The sequence below is a fragment of the Macadamia integrifolia genome, chromosome 1 (assembly GCF_013358625.1).
Source record: "Macadamia integrifolia cultivar HAES 741 chromosome 1, SCU_Mint_v3, whole genome shotgun sequence".
NCBI classification, from domain to species: Eukaryota; Viridiplantae; Streptophyta; class Magnoliopsida; order Proteales; family Proteaceae; genus Macadamia; species Macadamia integrifolia.
The window spans coordinates 31060611-31077385 of NC_056557.1; the positions used below are offsets into that span (position 1 = coordinate 31060611).

General features: G+C 39.9%; 2 protein-coding genes across 2 annotated transcripts in view; one reads left to right on the plus strand and one right to left on the minus strand.

Annotated features, from left to right (window-relative positions):
- The window catches only part of LOC122073170 (ENHANCER OF AG-4 protein 2-like), a 95565-nt gene extending 89074 nt beyond the window's left edge, over positions 1-6491 (minus strand). Inside the window, exon 1 of the mRNA XM_042637711.1 lies at positions 6409-6491. Coding sequence (XP_042493645.1) covers positions 6409-6491 — 83 coding nt within the window. The remainder of the gene's footprint in view (positions 1-6408) is intronic.
- Positions 6492-8165: 1674 nt separating this feature from the next.
- Positions 8166-15996, plus strand: LOC122073180 (ATP synthase mitochondrial F1 complex assembly factor 2; the record flags this gene model as incomplete). The annotated part of the gene is given in 6 exon segments (XM_042637721.1): positions 8166-8322; positions 8325-8671; positions 8906-9080; positions 14528-14754; positions 14756-14806; positions 15658-15996. Coding segments are annotated over 6 exon segments (1065 nt in total), but the record flags the coding sequence as incomplete, so codon positions are not given.
- Positions 15997-16775: the final 779 nt, after the last annotated feature.

A 16775-nucleotide genomic window follows, 5' to 3' on the forward strand; every position in this document is an offset into this window, starting at 1 on the left:
TCCCAGATGAGTTGCCTCCCATGAGAGACATACAGCATGCCATTGACTTGGTACCTGGTTCGGTTTTACCCAACCTTCCTGCTTACAGACTTAGTCCAACTGAGCATGCCGAGCTGAAATGGCAAGTGGATGGGTTACTACAGAAGGGCTTCATTGAGGAGAGCTTAAGTCCTTGTGCAGTACCAGCTTTACTCACGCCAAAGAAGGATGGTTCTTAGCGTATGTGTGTGGACAACCGTGCTATCAACAAGATAACAGTCAAGTATAGGTTTCCTATACCACGACTAGATGATATGTTGGATATGCTGTCCGGGGCAAAGGTCTTTTCCAAGCTAGATCTGAGGAGTGGCTATCATCAGATTCGCATCTGTTCTGGGGATGAGTGGAAGACCGCCTTTAAGACCAAGGATGGCTTATATGAGAAAGTCATGCCGTTCGGTCTGACAAATGCACCTAGTACTTTTATGAGGGTGATGACACAGGTCCTTCGTCCCTTCATTGGTCGCTTTTTGGTTGTTTATTTTGATGACATTCTGGTATACAGTAAGAACCAAGAAGAGCATAAGGATCACTTGAGGCAAGTCTTGAGAGTATTCCGTGCTGAGAAGTTATACATTAATCTCAAGAAGTGTTCCTTCATGCAGCCCAAGGTTGTATTCCTTGGATTTATAGTGTCATCAAAGGGGGTTGAAGCTGATCCAGAGAAGATCAAGAGCATCACTGATTGGCCCACACCTAAGACTCTAACAGAAGTCTGTAGCTTCCATGGGTTGGCTTCCTTCTATAGGAGGTTTATCCGGAACTTCAGTGCAGTAATGGCACCCATCACTGAATGTATGAGGTCGAGTAAAGGGAAGTTTGAATGGACAGCTGCAGCGACCAAAGCCTTCGCTCTTGTAAAGAGGAAGATGACCGAGGCACCCATCCTACGCCTACCTGATTTTGACAAAGTATTTGAGGTAGCTACAGATGCTTCACATGTTGGGCTAGGAGGAGTGATAATGCAAGGACACCCCATCGCTTTTTATAGCGAAAAATTGAATGAGGCCAAGAAGCGCTATTCGACTTATGATCTGGAGTTGTATGCAGTCGTCCAAGTGCTACGCCATTGGAGGCACTACCTCATTGGTAAGGAGTTCATTTTGTACACTGATCATGAGGCCTTGAAGCACCTTCACTCACAGAAATCGATTAGCCATAGACATGCCAAATGGGTAGCCTACTTGCAGGAGTTTGTATTTGCTATGAAGTACAAGGCGGGAAAAGAGAATACAGTGGCTGATGCACTTAGCCGGAAAGTGCTCACACTTAACACATTTTCAGCACATGTTATTAACATAGATCAGATACGAGGTGAGTATACATCTGATTCTGATTTCAGCACTGTCTTTATGGAGTTACAACAGGGTGGGCAGCACTTAAAGTACTCTATTCATGACGGGTACTTGTTCTTTGGCACGCGGCTTTGTATCCCAAACTCTTCCCTACGTCATCACATCATACGAGAGTTACATGGAGGAGGATTAGGGGGACATTTTGGGAAAGATAAGACTCTTGCACAGGTGACTGATCGATATTATTGGCCATGCATTGCAAAGGATGTCGATCATGTGATCAAGAGATGCCGTGTATGTCAGTTGGCAAAAGGGGGAAAACAGAACACAGGTTTATACTCTCCACTACCTGTTCCTCATGCACCGTGGCTTGATGTTAGCATGGATTTTGTTCTTGGACTACCCCCTACCAGAGAACGATATGATTCCATTATGGTGGTTGTGGATCGTTTCTCTAAGATGGCTCATTTTATACCTTGTCGTAAGACTTTTGATGCTTATCAGGTTGCAAAGCTCTTCTTCAAGGAAGTAGTACGACTACATGGGCTGCCAACTAGTATTGTGTCTGACCGTGATGTTAAGTTCATGAGTTATTTTTGGAAGGCATTGTGGTTGAAGACAAATACAAAGCTGAACTTTTCAACTGCATTTCATCCACAGACAGACGGACAGACAGAGGTGGTGAACCGTAGCTTGGGAAACTTGTTGAGGTGTTTGGTTCGAGACTATGAGAAGACATGGCCTTCTATTCTTGACATTGCAGAATTTGCCTACAACAGCTCAGTGAATAGGACAACAGGTCGTACTCCTTTTGAGATCTTGCTTGGAGTCCAACCTAAGCGGCCTATTGACCTTATGTCACTCCCACCCCAGGCTCGAGTTAGTATTGAAGCTGATGGGTTCTTACGTCATATCACTGAGGTGCATGCCAACGTCCGACGACGTATTGCCTTGAACAATGAGGTGTATAAGGCTTCTGCTGATCGTCATCGGCGTTATGTGGAGTTCAAACCCGGGGACAAGGTGATGATTCGAGTAAATCCTGAACGGTTTCAGACAGGTGTCAATACCAAGCTACATCCACGAAAGATGGGTCCCTACAAGGTGCTGAAACGTATAAGACCTAATGCTTATGTGCTTGAGTTGCCTGATGACATGACCATAAGCAACGTGTTTAATGTGGCTGATCTTCACCTTTATGTTGGGCATCATTCAGATGATGGAGACTCGGAGCAAATGCTGAGGTTGCCTCAACTGAAGCCACCCACTTCTGAAGTTATTGAAGACGTCTTGGATGATAATTACAAGACCTCCCGCCGTGGCACCGGTTATCACACTTTTCTTGTCAAGTGGAAAGGTCGTCCCCGTAGTGACTGTACTTGGATTCATGCTGATGATTTCAAGAGACTTGATCCCGACTTGTATGAGCGTTACATGTCCCTTATCCATTCGTCGGAGTCGAATGTTTCCAAGCCGGGGAGAGTTGATGCAGATTCTTCACCAAACTAGGCTTGTTTTATTAGGAATAAGCTTAGGGTTGGGTTGTATACGTGTTGGGCCTTCAGTCCATGTGGTTCGGAGTATATTGGGCTACTTTTATGGGTCTAAACTAGGGGTTCTAAGGTTGCATACGGGATTCAGTGATTTGTTTCCTTTTTCTTTAGTTTCCTTTTTAGATGGGGTTATTTAGTTTCTAATTTTCAGTCATAAATTAGTTTCTATTTCCAGTTTAGCAACTAAAGGACTTTCTATTTTGTAAGTTTCTATTTTCAGTTTTAGTAACTAGTTGAGTTTCTAATTTTTAGTTTCCTATTTCAGTTTTTGGAAACTAAAGTTAGTTTCTATTTTATGTAACCCCTATCACTGTTATAAATAAAGATGATGGTTCTTTTAATGAGCCACGATTTTGACAAACTACATGGCTGCTGCTGCTGCTTTCTCTGCAAGAGAACTTCCTTGTGTTTGATCAAGGTATTGGGTTGGTGTTCGATCCAACGACTCTTTGCGGCGTGAGTCCAAGAGGTTCCTCTTCAAGTGTTCATTTTCTTTTTCGAAGTCTTCTTTTCAAAGGCTTGTTACTGTTCAAACAAATCAGGTAACAGATCTGATCTTCTTTAAATTTCTTGTTTCGAATTTCTCAGATTTCTCCTACCTGATCTTTCACTGATCAGACCAACCAGCCACCCGATGGCTCCCCTATTCTGGTCGAGTGTTAGGCCTATTGAGAGGGTGGTTCGATCCTAATTTGGGGTTAATCAGACCTGGAATTTTATTGTTATAAAAATTCTCTCTATTCTGGCCGATTCTGGTTTCTGCCCAGAATTTTGAATCGTTTTGTTCTGGATGTTGCTGATTGGTTGCTGGTCGTATGTTTCATTGTTTAGTCTTATTAATTGGTGATTTAAGTCCTTAATTCCTTGGCTGATTATTCAGTTACAGAATTTCTGAAATTGTTGAGATCGATGAATTTTCTGATATTTTATTGGGCTGGTTCTGGTTGTTCTTCTGATTAAAAGTTCCTGCAGTTTTGGGACTGGTTTGGTTGTCAAATCCATCCCTACATTATCTCTCCAATGAGGCAATGAGTCCATATAATCTCTGTAACTGAAGGTGTGATGGTGACGTAGGGCTTGACTTTTCAGGCATGCCTTTTCTTTAGTATACTATTATCTTCTTCTGATATCTTTTCTTATACTTTTCCACTTAGGCACTGTTTGACAATGTTCCGTTTCTGCCGTTTCTTCGTTTTCTTGTTAAAAACTCATAAACGGAGAAAAAACATAAAAAGCATTTGATAAAGTTGCTCTGTTTCACCTGTTTCTAGAAACATAAATCAAAATTTATACCTATTTACAATTCTAAAAATGATTTTGACAAAACAAGTTGGACTTGTTTCGACATTTCTAGAAACAAAATTGAGAGGAAAAAAAAGGCTGTTGTGCCCAATAAATCTCTCAACTATTTAAACCTAAAAAAAGACAACTGAACCCTCTCTCCCTTTTGGGGCATCTAATGATACTATTGGGTTTTTAGTGGCATTATGTCTGCAAAAAACGTTTCAAGAAACAAGTTTATCAAACACCAGAAAATCCGTTTTTGTTTCTGGAAAAGTGAAAAGTCGTTTCTGCTGTCTCTAGACAGCAGAAACATTATCAAACGGTGCCTTGATGTTTTGATGATTGAAGCTCTAGAATGTTGTTGAATGAACATGAGATCTGGCTGAACTTGGCCCATATTTTTGTGTCATAACCTGAGCTTTAGGGCTCCCTTATTTGGATAGTGGGGAAGGGGAAGTGGTCAAAATTGAAGGATTTAAATTGGGGTGATCTGAACCATCCACCATCTCCCCGAACGCCTCCATCTTCTCATGTTTCAGGGTTTTCTGTAGGATTTATTGTTTTCATAGTCCCCGTTTGTTTAGAGGGGTTTATGGGGTGAGAAAGTATAACATGTCGGCTCCACATGTTTATGGGGGTGAGCAACAGCAAAGGAAATTAGTGTAATAGTTACTGTTCATTCCCGTCTTATCGTGCTTGGATGCAAATGGGAAAAGCAGTGGAGAACTGCATCTTCTTCCCCCCCCCCCTTTTTTCCTTTTCCCAAGCTTGCTGCCCAGCCTGTGCAGTAATAGAGGTCGTAAATGGTGACAGGATCTTGGCCGATGGTGGTATTAAAGTAGGCATTGGAAGAGAGAGAGAGAGAGAGAGAGAGGTTAAATCTGGAAAGAGGAATTTGTGTCTCTAGGCAAATGAAGCTGATGTAAATTGGGCCGCCGCAGATGCAGAAGCTAAGCAAGAAATAGAGGGCGAAGAAGAAGAAGGGAAAAACAACTTGGGTTCGTTCCAATCTCAAGTGCGATGGGAACAATGGGTTTGGAAAGAAAAAAGAAAAACATTAAAAAATCCAAATGTGAAGTGTACGTTAGGTTTTTAAAAAAATATCCAAATGGGGTTGGGTTTTTTTTTTTTTTAATTCCATAGAATATTACTGTTCATCTTCTTATACGTTTTTCTATTTTGTTTTTTTTTGTTTTTATATGAGGTTTTCAGCCCAGCTCACCGGCTGCAAGTAGACGAGACCGCAAGTGTGTGGTGGCTTGTGATTTAATTGAGGAGCCCATTTCTGGTAACTGTGTTTTTTTTTTTTGGATGAATTCATCTTCTTATATGTTTTTCTATTTTGTTTTTTGTGTTTTTATATGAGGTTTTCAGCCCAGCTCACCGGCTGCAAGTAGACGAGACCGCAAGTGTGTGGTGGCTTGTGATTTGGATGAGGAGAGTGGGCTGCCAGGCACTGCTGTGGTGGCTTGTGATTTAATTGAGGAGCCCATTTCTGGTAACTGTGTTTTTTTTTTTTTTTTTGGATGAATTCCGGCAACTATGTTGGGTTGCAGCAGTAGTTGTTAGGTGTTGCAGCGACTGAGCGCAAATGGTTGAGTGGTGCAACACGATGATGAGAGATGGGTTGACATGTGGTTGAGAGAGTCAAGCCTCTGATTTGGTCACAAAATCCCTAAAATTTTGGCAAAGTCCCACCGATATTGTAGGACTTTGCAAAGGGGTGGGTGAGAGAAATGCTAAGCCTCATGGGCTGACAGGAAAAATGAGTTTCTCTACTCAAACTCCCACCCCAATTAACCAAACGCCCTAAGAACTCATTGGCGTGGGTTAATTCGTACAAGAATCCCACCCCAAGAATCCACCCCATCAAAATACCACTAATCAAACAGGCTCTTATTGTTTACGCAATATTTTAGGTTTTAAGAGAGCATTACAACATTACATCCCTTCTCACTGCCCTCTCCCCCAAACTGGCGTATAGGGCTCAAAACTATGAGAAAGATCAATCAAACATATGGAATACTAATTGGTTAGATAGAAATTTAATATACTTCAGCTAGACTTCGAGAAAGATGATGAAACGAGTCAAGGAATATGAATCTCTTGAATCAGATTCAAGACCAAAGCAAGAATGTTTTTGTCACCAGAATATGCTCCTTCTGAACCTTCACCATCCATGATGTTTTCGGCAAAATTCTTTCCCGCTTACCTTTTCTTCCTAAAGCAAATTATACCTTAATGCATCTTGAAACATACTCTTGCCATTTCTGAACTTGCTAAGTTGTTCCCAGCTTCCTTTTGAGGTCTTAACATACATAGCAATCTCCTTCCAATATCCCTTTTCAAATTGTAGGAATCCTTGCAAAATCTCCAATGCAATTTGGCTAAAATGGCCCTTATTTACATTCGTTTTCGAATGACTATATAACTATCATTGCAAACAAACTTCCGTTTTTCAAGATTGGATCTTCATTTCTTTTCTCTGACCTCTAGCCCATCCCAAAATGGAAATTGCTTATAACTTTCTTAATTTTCTTCAATTGTGGTTGTAAAACTGATAGGGTTTTCGTATAATTAGGAATTCTGTGTAAAGTACTTTTTAGGAGAGTTAATCTGCTAGACTGCCACCCAATGTTAAGTACTTCCTCTGTACTAGCAACCTCCTTCCCCCCCCCCCCTTTCCCTTTTTGAAGGGGGATTTCAAATTGACATAGGCCTTAGATTGGTCCCAAATGTGACACCCAAGTAGTCAAATGGAATCTGTCCAACTCACCGGCTTGAAGTTATTGCATCAGCTTATTCTACCTCTTGATCAATGCCATGAACCCACTAAGAATAGTCTTATAGAGGTTTACCTTTAGGATTCAGAAATTCTTAGGATGGATTGAAGATGGTGCAACCCTTGGTAAACTGGAACCGTGGAAAACTAATTTATCATCTTTTGTATTGGAGACATGATGTGACAAAAGCAGCCTGTATGCTTTCACTCCCTGGATCAATCTTGTTTCCACTCCCTTAACCAACATCTTCCTCAAGATCTCAGACATTAAAAAAATGATGTTGGTGATGAAGGGTCTGCTTGCTTGACCATCTAGTTGCACTAAACTCCTTTCTGGGGATGCCATTCAGTAATGCAAAGAAAGAGACTGTTTCAACAACGATCTGGTCACATTTCCTCCAAGTTCCAAGCACACACCATTCTATATTAACATAGAAGAGGTGGAGCTTAACACCTTTGTTTTGAGGTGCATTTTACAGTTTTTTGAGGATGATTCATGGTCTGAGGTTTCGGTTAGGCCTGAAACCGAAATATCGACCGAAATCTGGTATTTTTTTCTAGGAATTTTGATATTGGTTTCAAGGGCCAAATGGCCAAATTAGGTCATGAAACTTGTAGGAAACCCTATTTTAGGCCCTTTAGTTAAACATGGTGGAACCCTTAGATTGTAAAAACACATCCAAAGTGGTAGTTTGGATTTGGACCCTAGGAAACCCTACGTTGTATGATGTTGTATACACAAAATCTTGTACTAGAATTCACATGATTCTATTAAAACAACTAAAATGTAGGAGTGTATAAACATGTTAGAAACCATTTCATAATTATCAAATTTGTCCGTGAAGTATAATGGAGGCTAAGGTAAGGCTAAAATGCTGAAGGTGCTTATGTTTTGTTCTAGTAACGCCTACAAAGTCTCATCCTTGAGTCCTGGGGTCAAATCCTGCCTTCATGTGATGTATTCAATAGGCGGTCAACTAATGGAAAGGGTCTTATTGATTCATACCTTATAATCATGTGATGCAGTAAATTAGTTGATTGGGGATATTTTTCCTGTTATGTGTCATTATTTGGTTATTGTGCTTGGGCTTATGTTTTAGACACTTTGTTCATGATGTCATTATTTGGCTATTTGTCTGTGTGATTATACTTGCAGATAGTGTGCGAGTGTGCTCTGCGATTGAAGAAAGACTGTCATCAGCAGAGCCTTAATTTTTGTTCTGGATATTCTTCTTCTGTCCAGTGGCTTCTGCTACATCCTATGCTTCGAGAAGGACCCTAAAACTTGTGAGCCAGCCTCTTCTGAGCAGAGTTTTCTTCTTTGCTAGTCGCTACAATAGTCATCTTAGTGCTGTGGCCACAGTTGGAAAGCAGAACCATTGGAAACTACTTCGTCATCATCGTTCATTTTCTCAGCTGATAGTGGTGGTGCAGAAGAAAGGGACAAGAAAAAAGATGATAGCATTTTTATCAAAGCACCGAGATCGAAGCTCCAACAAGAATCATCCTCATCATCAGTGACAATGCCCATGTCATTCATGACAGGTTCTATTGTTGGCATGAGATTCTACAAGCAGGTCACCACAAGGCAAGCTGATGATGGCAATGGTTGGACTGTCATGCTAGATTATAGAACCCTCAAGACACCAGCTACGAGAGCCCACAAGCTGCCTATGCTAGCCCTTGCCAAGGCCATTGCAACCGAATGGGAATATCAGGTGTTCTCTTATTCTTCCCTCCTTTTCTTCTCTTTGGATGGCATTGCTATATTTCATTTTAGTAGTCGGCATTTTTTCGTGTCTGTGCTTATTCAGAACATCTCTGAAGGGCCTTAGGAAATACAAGTTTTTTTGTCCTTGATTGGATTTTCTGTTACTACTGTTTATTCGGTTTATCTAATTATCTATTTTTTGGTTATGCAGACTTCCATGATGAAATATTTGTCTTGATAGCAAACAGATGGAATCAGACCCTTTACAATGCCTCTTATGAAACTTGCTTGCACTACATTGGAGAGAGTTCCACTCACACGGACAAAAATTATCGAACACTTAGTGAGGAAGTTTCATCAGGATTTGGTTTTCTGCCGTTCTCCAGGCGACAGTGATCTGACAAGCGGAGTCCTTGGTATTCTTATATTTTTATTTATTACATTTTATCTTTTACTCACTCCATGCCATTTTTTTTTTTCATGTTTAATGAGAAAATATCCAAATGAATTTATGAGGCCAATTCTTGGAACCCATCCACGTAGTTTTTTTGTACAGCTGATTGCCTGTTATCTAGATGACTGTCCAGATTTTTTTTATTTTTTATTTATTTATCTAGACACTTGACTGAGAAGGGACTTCTGGTAGCAGGATAGACATTCTCTTCACGTGGTTATATTAGATGCATTGGTGCTAACTTGGCAGAATGCCTGAATAAACTTAAGTCTATCGTGAGGGTATTGGCTTAAATAGGTGGTAGATCAAACCTGAATTGTTTGGATTTGCTGAATGTTCTCCAATTTCCTTTTACCTGAAGGGAAATGACTCTTTGATTCCAATTCAAAAGTTTGATCTCTAGTCGAGTAGGGTTGGGCAGTTGCTAATAATTGATCTTTTAGATATATTCGTTACTCCATTGAGTCAAAACTTAAAAAGGAGGGGGGAGAAAAAAGTAATAAAGGCGAGCAAATAGGGTATTAGTGGATCAACTTCTACCTGAGTTGGCTATAGAGTTTTGAAAGAGCGATTAGGTTGCTGAATGTCTCTAATTCCTGGGTGATTGATGGTTGATGCGTACTGTTGAAACCCTAAACATAGATTTTAAAAGAGTAGGACCTGCAGAGTGGATATATAGGAACAAAATAGGAATTAAAAAAAAGGACAAAGTTGTGAGAAGAATTTGGAAATATGACTAAAAGACAATAAGGAGTAGAAGTCAAAACCTTGAAGAAAACGTAATGCAATCCCAGGTTCAAAAACCCTAATTCCGGGTCGATTTGGGCCCACTCAAGCAATGAAATTCCAATTATGAGGAAGCAAGGGCAATTCTATAAATATTTTGAAGCTTAGGATCCTATTAATATTTCTTGTATTCAAGAGACTGGATGAAAGGATAAAAAAGCTAAGTTTTTGGACAACTTTAAACTTTGGTATTCAGGTGATCAAAGTAATAGTAGTGGAGTGGCATAGTAGTGGACAAAGATCTAAAGAATGATGTATTGGATGTTAAATATTTGGAGATAGGATTATATCCATTAAGCTTGTGTTAGGGAAAGAAGTTTGTATTATTGGCGCTTATGCTTCCCAAGTAGGTTTGGATGAAAGTCGTAAGTTGCAATTTTGGGAACACATGGATGAATTAGTGCAATCTTTTTGGCCAAGGTGAATTGATTATTATAGGAGGTGACCTGAATGGGCATGTTGGGAGGTACTGTAGAGGCTATGAAGATGTGGATGGAGGCTTCATGGTTGGGGAGAGGAATGATGAGGGGACCTCACTTTTAAACTTTGTGGTAGCCTATGATTTATTTATTGCGAGCACTTTCTTTGAAAAGAGAGAAGAACTCTTAGATACCTGCCATAGAGCGCATCATGCTAGCCAAATAGATTTCTTCCTAGCTAAAAGGTTCGACGGATTGTCGTGTAAGGTGATGGGGGGCCGGTAGGGGAAGGGAAGAAATCCTTAAGATGTTCAAAGTTGCAAAAGAGAGTGAGGAATTGCTCAAAGAAGGCGGGAAGAGAATCGCACACTATTCACAGGCACTCGAACACTGAACTCAACTCATTCTTTTATTCTTCAATCTGATTTGTCTACCCGTTACAATCAAATTTAGAGGAAAAATAAAAACATAAAAATAAATGCTCAATTGAATAAGAAACTACTCTAAGCAAGGAAACAAATTGCAATCCGATTCTCTAAATCCTATGTGAACCTAACTTGCTAAAAGAAAGTGAATAAAATGAAATGAAATACAATATTCTTAATTAAGTAAATTCCTAAAATCCTACTAGACCCAAAAACAGTATGGATCTGGTTCATCTCTATCTAGATACCCAGATGCGTATGGATTGCTCCACGGGTGCATATTTGCATCATAAGAGCTATAAGTTTATACCTAGGGAGAGCCTATTTACCTAGGATAAGGAGGTGGAGGTTAAAAGGAGATTCTCTGAAATCATTTACTAATAAAGTGGTCAAACAAGGAAAGTGGGAATTTGAGGAAGACACCAATACAATGTGGAACAAAACGACTGCCTGTATAAAGTGCGGGCTAAAGATTCACCAGGGGAAGCGAAGGGTATTCGTCAGGACCCTAAGGAGATTTGGTGGTGGGATAATGAGGTCCAGGCAGCCGTTAAGACTAAGAAAACTAGTTTTAAGACATGCCAAAGGACTAAAGATGTGGAATATAAAAAGAGATATAATGTTGTCAAAAATGAAGGTAAGAAGATTGTAGATATAGCAAGGGCGAAGAAATATGAAGACCTCTATAATAATGTGATCACAATAGAAGGTTAAAACCTATCTATAAAATAGCTAAAATAAGAGAAAGGAAGAGTAGAGATTTCGATTAGGTTAGATGTATTAAAGGCTATGATGGTAAGTACTAGTAAGGGATGAAGTTATTATGAAGAGATGGAGGGATTATTTTTGTGCCCTACTAAATGGAGACAGTTCGAGTAGGATTAGCCCGGAAGATTGCATTATTCATCAAGACACCACACGCCATAGATATATACAAAAGGTTGGAGTGGCTGGAGTAAAAGAGGCCATAAGAAACATGAAAGTAGATAAGACCGTAAGACACCTGGCCCAAATGAGATCCCAATAGAACCGTGGAAGAGCGTAGGATTATGTGAGGTATCTTGGTTAACCAATATGTTTAACAATATCATGAGCACAAGGAAAATGCTAGATGAATGGAAGACATGCATCGTAGTTCTGATCTATAAAAATAAAGGTGATATTCAGAGCTTCAATAACTATGGAGGCATAAAACTAATGAGACATACTATGAAGTTGTGGGAGAATATGATTGCAGTCCACCTAAGAAGGGAAACTACTATCTCGGAGAACTAATTTGGTTTTGTGCGAGGTAGATCCACGGACAATTAGATTCCTTAAATGATTAACTTAAAAAATCCAAAGCATTCCAGAATAGCAATGACAGGTTTAGAAAATAGATTTGAAGAGAAATTTGATTCTGAAAGTCAGAACCTCAGATACACTTAAATTTCTGGTTGAAGTAAAAAATATGGAGAAGAATTCCTTCCCAAAATCTGTCTAAAATCCGATGGTCAAATCTGAGGTTATGGGATAATCCTACTGGGGATAGGATTCTAGAAACAGATTTCCAGGACATAACCAATAACAAGAAGTTCAGAGATTCTAAAATAGCAGCACCAATGGTCTGAACTGATAAACAGGGTAATATGATACTGTTAACAGCAAGCAGAAATCAGAACTACAAAACAGATTTTGGAAACTGAGTCAAGTGAAATCAGACTTGACGTAGGACTCTAAGAAATCAGTTCAAAGATGAGATTTTGAAACTACAGGGTACTTAAGAACAGAAACTGAAAGCTGTCTGTAGGTACCTTTCCTTGTACTTGGTGACAATTGGAGGTTTTTTTGTCATAACACCAGCTGTAGATGTCCTTGTATACAGCCCCCAGCATGGAGAAGTGAATCTCTTAGGAGGGAGCTTAAGATTCTCCTTTGCCCAGACTGCCTTCTGAAAGCAATCATGTATGTCCTACACATCATGCACATTGAGCTCCCTCCGAATCTCAGGGTTCAGACCTGACTTGAATCTTGGGATAAACTGTATATCATCTTCCTCAATTCCGATGCGTGAGACCAATGCATCAAATGCTCTGTATACTTGATAAACTGTCTTGTCTTAGAATATTAAGTTTATTATGAAGTTAAGCTCTGTAAGTCTGGGGAAGATGCTTGTTTATATCAAACCACCTTCGAAGTCCAATGGATTAAGCATCCTGTAAATTGCATATTTTCATTACTATGGACTGACCTTGTTAGTAGTTTCTTGCAAAATGAAGTCATTTTATTTAGATTTCCTCTTCAGATGTTTAGTCAAAATTTATTGGATTCCAAGTGGTGGAATTCTTCTCTTAGCTGTGGATTGTATTTCATGTTATTTGATTGAATTATTCACATTGAATGATGTTAAGCCATTTTGGCATTTAGAATTCATCGTGTCTAATTTAATATATGGGCGAGGGTTGTGTATGCTAGCGGGTTATCTAGGAATAAGGTAAGCTAACGGTTAATAATCGCTGGAATTTGTCAGTTTGATTTAAATCGTTGGATTCATATTTATTATTTTAACTTTAAATACATTCTTTTTGGGTAATACATTCAGTAAGAAAGAGTAAATACTCGTGCCAATACGGTACAATTCTTCTAAAATAGGAATACATCTTCTCTATCTCCGGCGATAGCAATATCAGGTGGCACTTAGGGTTTTCCTGCTCAAACAGTATCAGGATATGGAGGAGTAGCAGAACTCAGGGCTTTCGATGACACAAAATCTAGCATTAATAGGGCTAGTCGATTCTTCCGATGAGCTCACCGACAAGCCCAGATCTTGTCAAACCCATCTCAGTGTTCTAGTTATAGATCTCGTGGGCATAAAAAATAATCCTAGTCGACGCTCAAGATCCTTCTCCTAATTGTTACTCCGGCATCGATGTTGAGTGGAGCAACAGACTAAGGCGTCCATGGTGATGGGGTGAAGTAGGGCAGTAGTGGGTATTGAACTAAGGGCACGCTCGTTGCCGGCATGTGGGGGATGGGGGAGTGGGATTTGGAAGGGAGGAACTGGGTGGCCTGGTTAACAATTGATTCTAGGGTGCTGCCACCGCATGGCTCTTGGGCCAGTACTTTGAGGAGAGGGAGGGGATGAGTTTGCTAATGATGCGAGGAGGACCCAAATCCTGTAATGCAAGCTGACCGTTCGGCCGTATCAGCCCAGCTGCTTCTTAGTGAGATCTGTGAGTGCTTAAACCAAAAGATTGGGACTGGCAGGGAAGTCGACAATCTGCAATTTAAGATGTGATAAAGACAAAAACCCACATAGGGCTATGCAGAGATATGTTGAGAGAGAGAGGGCGGTGATATTGGGGGTGGAGGGTTTTGGGAACCGCAGTATGACCGTGAGAGCATAGGGAAGGGAGGGTGAATAGGGGTGATGGTTAGCAGAGGAAGGGGAGGGATTCCTGCCGGCAGTTTTCCTTTGTCAGTTGCACAAGAAGGAGAGAAGAAATATTTAATTCCATAAAAAAAATATGCCGTTGACAACGGAATAGGAACGTATTCTGATAGTATATGTCATTTATTTTCATACCATTTATTGTTGGATATATTACGTATGTTGCTATTGTTCATCCAACTGTAAGCATTGTAACTTTATCATCTAATGGCCAATTAGATGCTAGCATGTCCAACCTTTTCCCTTAATGTATTGCATTCTGAATATGCAAGTATTCATCTGACTTTAGGTTTTTAGCGAAAATGGATAATTAAAAAGTTTTGATGTATCTGTGCCTTTTTGTTTGCAGAGCGACAAGTGGAGAAAATCAATACTTTGCTAAATTGGGTAGAGTCTGAGTTTGGCTTTAAGCCTGTTGTCTACTCTAGCTTTTTTGGGGGGAAGCAAGTGGATGGTCTTGTTAATGCCGTTGAACATCTTCTAAAGAGCACAGATGACTGTGAATTGGCTGCTGTTGATGCAATGGCTGCAGCCGCACATTCCCTAATAATTTCTATTGGGATTTTCCGGGGGAAGGTTGCAGATTGAGGAGGCCATTGAGTTAATTAGACTTGAAGAAGATTTACAGGTACTCTTTTCACCCCTCTTTGTTCGTGCACATACACATCTATGTATTCATTTTCATTCTTTGTTCTCATTCTGGAGAAGATCTTATTACCCAGACCATTCTACAGGTCGGGGCTCCCATAACATCAAAAGTATCCTATTGTTAAGAAGATCAGGATATACTGTTAGGTGGGTCCATTTGATTTCTATTTATATAATCTCTTAGGGTAGGACCTACTCAGATATAGAACCTGATCATTTCAGGCATGAGATGTGGCATATTCTCAGTTCTTCAGATGAAACTTTTCTTCAGCCTTTTATTTTACATTTTTGTTTATCCAAAAATGGGATCCTAGTTCCTAGAGGGCTGTGGTGGCATCCTTCTACCTCATGCCCACTTTAAGTGACAACTGCCACGTGGCAAATCAGATGAAGCCCAAATTTTGTGGACAGGTTGAGATCCCTATGTCTCCTGTTCACTTGTCAAGTTTCGACCATACCAAAGTTTTCCACATGGCAAAACGGAGGGCTATGAGATTGCACTGTAGTGGTTGGAGTGCCGTAGGTGTGCATTGACATTCACGGGGATGCATGGGGATGTACAGAAAGAGGGTGTTTGTTTGAATTGTGTATGGAGTGTATGAAATTTAACACGTGCCTAATCCAGGCCGTGACACTCTCTCAATCTAATGGTAGGAATAACCACATCAGCTGTCCATGTGGCAAACGAATGGTGGGCATGTGGGGATGAATTCCTACCATGGGCATATAAGAACCATCCTCCCTTGTAGCATTGTAAAGATGTGCATCAATTTTCAATTATTTACTCATCTTATGGATGTATATGTGAGCTTTAACTCTCGTACCATACAGGTTGATCGATGGGGGCTGGTGGATGGTGGACACGATGTTGATATTGCTGATCTAAAGGTGCAAATCTCATCTGCTGCTTTTTTCCTTGGACTTTCAAGGATAGTCTAAAGTTCTCTCTCTCTCTCTCTCTCTCTGGTATTTTGGTTTGGAAGATTTGGATGACACGGCAATGGATATTTTGTTGTAGGTCATCAATAATTTAAACCCCCCACCCCCCCACCCCAAACTAAGAAAAGTAGAAATCAAGAATCAAATAACGCACTCTGCAAGCATGGTAACTCATTGTTCTCCTAATTGAGATAGGAAAGTTGACTTTGCTTCTTCCACCTGATTCGATTTCTTCAACTCTATTGCAGACGAAGTTTAAGCATTTGTATTAATGCTTGCTAAGATTATCTTTCAGTAATTAGATGGAGCAAATGCCCTAATCAAATACTTGTGGAGATGAACATTGGCCAAGTCTGGGCATTTGGGCAGGGTACTAGCTCAAAAAAATCATGTCTGATTATAGTCTCGGTGAAGAAGATCACTCCTCAAGAAGATGGTAAGCTAGCGAGTTGGATGTGGTAATTAAATTAAAATTTGGATTGATTCTGGCTGCCTAAATGGCGTGATATATGTATTGATCTGGGAAATCTTCACCATGACTCAGCATTCACTGTGTTTGACCTTATCTTTAATAGACAGTAAAACATCCCTCTTCTGGGAAAAAAATCCTCAAGGAACCAGTGGTTTCTAAACTCTTGTCTGTACCTCTATCCAAGATTTAAATGCTTTCTTTGGAAATGATTGAAATATGGTTTTCATGAAAAGACAAATTTAAAAAGGCTTTTGCCAATTAAGGATGATTGTCCTCTGTGCCACCAAGAAAAGAAGACCAATTGGAATCTTTTTCCCTCTTGCCAGATTTCAAAGAGAATTCCATGCCAATTTCATTATCCAACTAGAATCAAATATTGAAATCCGATTTCTCTTTCTTCTTGTTTGTTTGCTATTACCTTTTATTTCATATGGATAATCAGGTATGTCAAACAAGGCAAGCCTCTAAAATGTTTTCTGTGTTTTAAGATGAAAAAAGAAGAATAGAAATTTATTACTCTGGCACATCATCATCTAGC